Genomic DNA, 8,396 nt, shown 5'->3' with positions numbered 1-8,396 from the left:
TGCATTTCTCTGTGATTGCACTGCACAGAGCAGGTGTCAGAGGCTGATGAGTGCTTACTACCTCCACAATGAACACATGCTGGTAATGACACATGAATAGCAAATAGGTTTCTCCTCCAGGACCTCCCATGCCTGGTGTTTTCCAGCATCTCCAAGGCTCCATTAACCCTTCCATACAGCCATCTGCTGCTAAAGCCTTTGCTACCATTGTGCTCCAGCACCTAACAGGTTAAAGCCCATTCTCCTTCTGCAGCTGCATGAATGGACTGTACCATTTGGTTAAAAAAATGAATGAAACATGGGGGGGATCCATCCAATGACACCCAACCCATTCTGCTGGCTGCAGGTGCAGGGTAGGAGACACTTCTTAGTCAAATGACAAGTTGGCCTGTGCTAATTCCAATGACTCTTCTGCTAACTGAATGAAATAAATTATAGTGAATGTAGTTGGGTTTTATATGATTCTTGCTCCCCCCACACAATGGCTGCACAATGGGTCTGCCCCACCCTGGGAGATTGTTGGATGCTGTAACACCCTGCAGATTGTAATTCCAGATTCACTGATCTGTGCAGGTAAGTGATGCTTTATGGGACATTTGTGTTTTCTAGAACAGCCAGGATATGGGGTTGGGTGGTGGAGATGCACCCTTAGGTGACAAATGGATGGCTACAAATTATACAATGCCACATGTGTGTGTTCAGATGCAGGGGTCTGCTCATTACACCCATTGGGGGGCTTTGCATGCCATGCCATCTGCCTGGGGTGCAACAAGATATATATATATATATAGTTGTATTCTGATGTCCTTTGTCTGTTAGCTGTGATGAGTGCAGAGTACATCAGGGTGACAGCTGTCTCATTTCCTGCCTTGGCACAGCCTGGATGGATCTCTGTGTACTGATCAACTGTATAAAAAAAATTATTTTGTTGCCTTTATGCATAAACCTTTCTTAATAAAAAAAAATAGAGATGTCTGTTGCTGATCTCCTTCTAAAAACACCAATTAGTTTGAAAATGACAACCAGTGGTAAGTTTTGCTAGACTAAAGCAGAATTCCAAACCGCTAAATGCATTTCTAAAATATAAACCATTTCCATTCTGCTGACCAGGCAATAAAAGAGGAGATGTCTACCGATGAATTCATCACTCTGTTCTTACCTCCTGTCAGTAAGTTCCCCGATGTTAGACTGATTGTACTGTAATGCAGTAAATCTTGGGAGTTTGACCATTCATCTCCTAGTTCTAAATTTGGCTGTGCAGGGAATTCAAAGCAACCAGTTTACCATACTTGCTTCAGTTAAAAATTCATTTTAATTGAATAATAATAATATTTTGTGTCTGCCTGGAGTATCCTCATCTCAAAAAATGATAATGCATAGGTCCTGATTTATTAGAGCTCCACATGGCTGGAGAGGATACACTTTCATCAGTGAAGCTGGGTGATCCAGCAAACCTAGAATGGATTTCTTTAAAGTCATTTGGTATTTGCTAGCAAATGTTTTAAGTCCTGGACCAGATCCATTCCAGGTTTGCTGGATCACCCAGCTTCACTGATGAAAGTGTGTCCTCTCCAGCTTCGGTGAGCTTTAATAAATCATGCCCATTGTTTTAGTAAGGAATTATTTTACTTCCTTATAAAGATGGCATATGCCAAGAAAGAATATTGGGTCTGATTTATTAAGGCTTTCCAAGGCTGGAGAGGATACACTTTCATCAGTGAAGCAGTGGAATAGATCTGGTCCAGAATTCAAAACGTTTGCTAGCAAATGACTTTGAAGAAATCTGTTCCAGGTTTGCTGGATCACCCAGCTTCACTGATGAAAGTGTATCCTCTCCAACCTTGGAGAGCTTTCATAAATCAAACCCATAGAGTGTAAAAATCCATATATATAATACTATATCTAATACTATATTAATAATAATAATATATCAATTCTATGGTTCGGAAGGTAAATTATCAATTAAAGGAAAGCTAGCTCCAAGTTTTCAGTTGCTTGGACCAAAAGACTTATTCAGGACAATGGATAAGGGGTCATGTGACCTGGTTTATTTATTTTATTTGGGGGGGGATAAAGATGCCGTATGTGCTGCATTTAATGCCATCTTTTTGGATCTGCCGAGGCTTGTAGTCATTGGGCTGCCAAATGGCTTACGCTGTCGATGCCTGGTTTAATCTATCTAAAGAGGAAAGTCATTTGTGATCCATATGTGTCCTGCAGTTGACTTTCAAAGGTGCTTTCTTGTAGCCAGGGCTTAGTTATACAAAATCCCATCAGTGTGTTTTGCAGCTGTTTCCATTGTCCTACTCACAATATGGACCATTGGCACCCAATAAATGCCACTGTCAGTCCAATTATACCATCTCCATGAATGGCCAAATCTGTTTCAGATCACGCTGCCAAGGAGGACTATTGTCTGATGGCCCATTACAGCTTACAGTCTGTTTTTACATTTCAGTTTTTTTTAATGTGGTTTGATGATTGCAGTGTAAATATAAATTAATTAACATAATTAGATGAGTCCAATGATGTGCTATTTGATTAAGGACAATTGTAACACCGGGCATTCTCATTTAATTTCCTATATGTGATCATAAGTAGTCACTGATGAGTTGGCATTGCAAAGAAAGAATGAATAGTAATCAACAATTGCAGTCAGTAATTATTATAAATGTAACATGTGGCTGGTGCCGGACTTTCTTTTTACCATGGGGTTGAACGGGGGGATCGAGAGACAAATAATAGCCAAATATTCGTGGACACCTGTATGAGCTTGTTGGACGTCCCATTCCAAAACTATGAGCACTGATATGGTTCCTATTCCACCCCATTCCTAATTCCTGGCTACCCTGCTGGAAAGGCTTTCTCAAAGATTTTGGGGATTCCACAAGATTTTTGCCCAATTATAATTATTATTATTATTACACAGTATTTATATAGCACCAGCATATTGTGCAGTGCTGTACAAAGTCCATAGTCATGGCGCTAGTTGTCCCTCACAATCTAATATCCCTACTATAGTCATATGTTATTATTACAGTCTAAGGTCAATTTTGGGGTGAAGCCAATTAACCTAACTGCATGTTTTTGGAATGTGGGAGGAAACCGGAGTACCTGGAGGAAACCCACACAGACACGGGGAGAACCTGCAAACTCCATGCAGATAGTGTCTTGGCTAAGGTTCGAACTTGGGACCTAGCGCTGCAAAGGCCAGAGTGCTAACCACTTTTTTGGCTTGCAAGCTACTTTTAAAATGACCAAGTCAAAATGATTTACCAACAATAAAAACTTGGACTCAAAAACTCCTGTGCGCAGTTGAGTTTATTTTGAAAGGCAGAGCTCCCCGATCAACTCCCATTGCCTTTGTGATCTACCTGTTAGGCACCCCTGCTCTAAAGAGAATTTGTCAGCTCAGGTACTAATATGGTATGAGAAAACCTGGCTTGCAATTAGTTTCCAAATCATCTCAAAGATCTTCAGCAAGGTTGAGGTGCAAGACACTCCAAACTCGCACCACGTCTGGCTTGGTGCATGGGGCACAGTCATGTTGGAACAGAAAAAGAGTAAACTGTTCCCATAAGGTCACCACAATGCCTTTGTATTCACTAGTATTAATAATACCATTACCTAGAAACCTTTAAACAATATTCGGAGGGGTGTTCACATATTTAGATGTATACTGTATACAGATTGCAACTACCCTGTGCTCGAAAATAAATGGGTCTCTATAATAAATGCCCATTGCCAATGCCACAGGACCATTAGCACCCATTTGGCACTGGACCGCCAGCTCAGTGTACCTCTCACCATACATACTGCATCCTGCACCCCCACTTCCATATTTGTTAAAAAAGAATTAGATTAGAATACAAAGCAATTGACAGCTCTCTTATTTGTACAAATTTAATATGTGTATTTATCCTGACGGCTTTAAAGGTTTGCAGTAATGGACTTTCCTTCATTTAGGAGTGTATTTAATTTTTAAAATGGAACAAGAAATAAATTAAAAATACACATAATGTCCAGTAATTCTTTTTGAAATTAGGTTAATATAAGTGGTCTTTGCATTTTGCATGATGCTGTCAGTCCAGGAACTGGAAACTGGGGGGTGTAGGTGGCTTACATGAAGATGGGCACAGGGGTGTCTCAGGCATATGAAATGCTTATTTACTGACAACACAATAAAGTTTTTCTTTCCTCAAAAAAAAAAAGGGATTCCACAAAATCATTGTATTTCTTTTTAAAAAATCATTTACCATAAGTGATTGAAATCCCTTGTTATACTAATTCTCAGCAGTGCCCTGCAGAACAGAAGTGAGAGAGCAGATCACCGGAAGTAGCGATGCTGCCCTAGTGAAATGTGTTGTTGGTTTCCTGGTAATTATATATTGAAAGAACAGTTGTATGGATTTCTGCTTTCATCTGAGTGGATTTAAAGACTTCTTACAATAAAATAAAATGTTCCTCCGTCAGGGCCAGTCTCAGGTCACTTCTCCACCATTCGTGTCTGGGTCTTGCGGTATACTTGTGATCATGAGTTCTCCTATATTCTGGTTTTATGTCCAACTCTGAATTTGGAGAAGATGAATTGAAGACGACTAGTTAGGGGGGATGGACCATCAAAGCGGAATCCCTTGTGAAGGTTCTCTGCATGGCTGGTTTTTGCAGTGTCAGCAAAGACTAATGCTGCAATATTTATGAATGTGTAAATCGGCCTTCAGATACCACAGGGATTTCTTAGAAGTGTGAGGGGATTAGAAAAAGCAAATTGTAATTCCAAAGAAGGGGTGAGCGCTCCATTACCCACCTGTGTCCATGTATTCTCCTTTTTTTTATGGTCAGTAAAATCTCTGCTGCAGCTTAGATCATAATCCTGATATGGATTTTTACCATTTCCCAGCCAATCCAAAACTATGAAAAATGTTTTGATTTGAAAAAAACTTTCACATACAAAAAAAGGTTCCCAGAGCACTATTAGTCAGTTAAAAAAATGGCACTGAAGAATTTGCTTGTCGTTTTCCTGGCTTTGTCCTATTGAAACCTCACATGGTACTATTTAATAAAAAAACTAGAACAGGAATCCACACTAAAAGGTTTCCCCTCACCTTTTGCTTTAGGGTCAGTTCTAGAATTTTGAATTTCCCAATGGTGACAATTTTCACTAGGGCAAATAGAAGGATCTAATCATTCCCCATTCTGTCCAAAAATTATCAAACTTGAAGGAAAATGTATCCAACGGGAGAGAGGAAACAACTTTGGCAATGTGTGTGTGTGTATATATATATATATGTGTGTGTGTTCAGTTTTGCCTTGCAAAGATTTTATACCAAAGGAGCCAAGAAGAGCCTGGAAAAATGTAGAAAGGAGCCAAAGCCCCATCTGCTGGCTGATTAGAATATAACACAATTTATATTGCATATATATTTTATGTGCCTGGTAATGCTTTAAATGTTTCAAAATGAATAGCAGTAAAACTACATACATTTCCAGAAAATGTCTGTCTTAGGGTGACTCACTTACTTCCCCCACCACTATCCTTTTTAAGAATTATATCCTGCTAGAAATTCTTGTGCAATGAACTGATATCTTTCACAATGTTTTCAGTTCTCTCCTGTGCACTGCAGAATACCTGTTGACAACTTTATGGAGGGGAGGAGAATAGGAGGTGTTTGTAGTCCAGTTCAGGCGAAAAACCTTGTTAAAAAAGTCCACAGATACATTACGGCGAGGGAACGTTGTCATTTAATAAAATGAAGTGTTAATGGTAGGATAACCAAGGAAAACCTAATGCAGCCATAACATTTTAGGATTGGTAAACTGCAATTTATTACATCTGTGTTGGATTTGGATACGCTGTAATTTAACTGCAAGTTGTGTGTGCTTTAGCCTAATTCAGGCAAAGGGTCCTCTCCTCCTCCTGTGTCATTGTCATTTGCAACCCGTACAGCGCTGTGTAATATGTTTGTGCTATATGCATACTGATAATACGTAATAATAAACATAATTTGACACCCTTTATAATTTAAATTCCACTTCTAAAAAATCCCTACCTTTTGTCTTTAGTGCATTTTGTAACACCTTTTTACAGCAATTTTTGTGAAATAAAAATTCGCTCATCTCTTGTCAGGACAACTAAACCCCCTCTTGTAATTGGAGTCCAAAATAAAATCCATAAATCACCCTGCTAAATACCAGCTAGCAAATGTAAAGAATAGTCTAGGGGAAAAAAAAGTTCAGCACATCCACTAGATGGCAAAATAATCTAATCTTGCAAGCAACATTCAAAACCAATAATACAAAAAGAAAAAAAAAGGGAGGGAGCTTCTGATTTCATCTGCAGCTGAGCTGTCTGAGAGCGACATAGTAATCAGACCGCAGGAAGGGCTGAAACAAAGCAGAGTGTTCGGGCAAGGTAAGGTGTGAGCTTCTATACATGAGCCTATATATAAGTGTGAGCTTTTATATATAGATTTTCTATGTCTGATCCGGTCCATCCTGGAAAGTGCTGTCAGGGAAGGATGCAGTTAGTCCATTTTCTGGACCACAATCATCCTGGCTTCACTTCCGAGCACTTTGTAGCTTGAGGATCCTGACGTAGTAATTATATCTATCCAGCAACGATGATATTCTGCAAACGATGCATTCATGTATTGTCGCTTCTATTTTTGTTGGGCTCAGCATTTGCACGGCACTGAATTTTTTTTTTTTTTCATTTTTACTCAACAGGTGCCTGCTCCATCTCGGTATGTAACTCCTTCAAGCCTTTGCATTCAAGACAGAATCCTTCTGAGCCTGCAGCAAGAGATCCTTGAAAGAAAAGATGCCAGAACAAAGCAACGACTATCGGGTGGTCGTGTTTGGGGCGGCTGGAGTTGGTAAAAGTTCTCTGGTGCTAAGATTTGTGAGGGGGACATTTAGAGAGACCTACATCCCAACTATCGAAGATACGTACAGACAGGTCATCAGCTGTGATAAGAACATCTGTACATTGCAAATCACCGACACCACGGGGAGCCACCAGTTTCCAGCCATGCAGAGGTTGTCTATCTCCAAAGGTCATGCTTTCATCCTGGTCTACTCGGTGACCAGTAAGCAGTCCATGGCGGAGCTTCAACCAATCTACGAACAGATCTGCCAGATCAAAGGAGACACACAGAACATTCCCATCATGTTGGTTGGAAACAAGAGGGACGAGCCCCTACGGGAGGTCCAGGCCAGCGAAGGGGAGAGTTTGGCCAACAAGTGGAAGTGCTCTTTCATGGAAACCTCCGCCAAACTCAACTACAACGTACAGGAGTTGTTCCAAGAACTTTTAAACTTGGAGAAGAGACGAACTGTTAGTCTTCAGGTTGGTGGAAAGAAGTCCAAACAGCAAAAAAAGAAAGAAAAGCTCAAAGGAAAATGCTCCATTATGTGAACTTGGGCTCAAGTGAATAAAGTCGGCGCATGAGGCTTGCCACAGTCTCTTGGACATCAAACTTGAAGCCGCTAAGTTCTAGGTTGGACTGCTTTATTCTTTTTTTGGAGATTGGATCCAGGATTCTACGGCATCTTGATTATCATAGCAACCATTTTCAGCTTACAGTTATTATTTCAAGGCAAGCTCTCCGCATGCTCCACCACCTCCATTTTGCATTCTGAACACATTTGCGCATGGAATGCCTTTTCGTCAGAAGAAGGGAACAAGTTTTGGGCTGTTTCTGTATTTGTGATGAAGTTGAGAAATGTTTGATGGCAAATTACACAGACGAGAAGTTTTTGTGTAATATTTGCATGCCAGGATACCGGGATTATGGAATGAAAGTGCTGCTGTAAATTAAATATTGAATTATGTGTTCACGTTTTGGTGGTTTTGTAATTTGTACTTCTCTGTATATTGGTCATTCAAAGTGGCTTCATGAAAAAGTTGGTACAATTTAATTGGGGACCTAAACTTTTTTTTTACTATTTGTGCAAGTTTCAAATGAAAGGCAAAACTACTAGTTAAGGGGAATTCAGGAGAAAATTTGGAAGGGTTAGACCATCGGTCAGGATTTATTACTGTCTGTGTTGGAGAAATTACCCAGAAGGGTCACCGGGAGAGGAAGTGTGGGGAAATCTCTGTCCCAATGGTTACCCAGACAAAAAAAAATATTGGTTCTAACCTTTTTCATACAAAAAAAAAGGTTTGAAAGGAAATTCTAAATCCTATGATATCCATATTCTTATTTAAAGCAAACCTGTATTACATTGTAAAATTTAATAAGTTTGCTAGAGTATGCATATAGGTTTTTCTTCTTAGTGTTGCTATAGAGGAGAATTATAATTTCTGTCTATTTTACTTTGTGTCCTATTTGGGGGAAATTTATTTATTGTACTGTAGACATGAAAAAATGTAAGGGGAAACCTCTGAAAAA

At 39.6% G+C, this 8,396-nt stretch overlaps 1 protein-coding gene across 2 annotated transcripts; it reads left to right on the top strand.

The window, feature by feature from the left end:
* Positions 1–498: 498 nt before the first annotated feature.
* Positions 499–7,839, top strand: DIRAS3 (DIRAS family GTPase 3). 2 transcript variants are annotated; one of them, XM_072419452.1, is made up of 2 exons: positions 499–573; positions 6,727–7,839. In XM_072419452.1, the coding sequence occupies exon 2, from the start codon at positions 6,821–6,823 to the stop codon at positions 7,415–7,417; it is 597 nt and encodes a 198-aa protein (XP_072275553.1). In that variant the 5' UTR covers positions 499–573; positions 6,727–6,820; the 3' UTR covers positions 7,418–7,839. The 2 variants fall into 2 exon arrangements, with proteins under 2 accessions (XP_072275553.1, XP_072275552.1); XM_072419451.1 differs by lacking the exon at positions 499–573 and adding an exon at positions 6,356–6,412.
* Positions 7,840–8,396: the final 557 nt, after the last annotated feature.

This window comes from Pyxicephalus adspersus, chromosome 8, assembly GCF_032062135.1.
Source record: "Pyxicephalus adspersus chromosome 8, UCB_Pads_2.0, whole genome shotgun sequence".
NCBI lineage: Eukaryota > Metazoa > Chordata > Amphibia > Anura > Pyxicephalidae > Pyxicephalus > Pyxicephalus adspersus.
The sequence above is the reverse complement of the archived record's forward strand: the minus strand, read 5'-3'. Positions and strand labels throughout refer to the sequence as shown.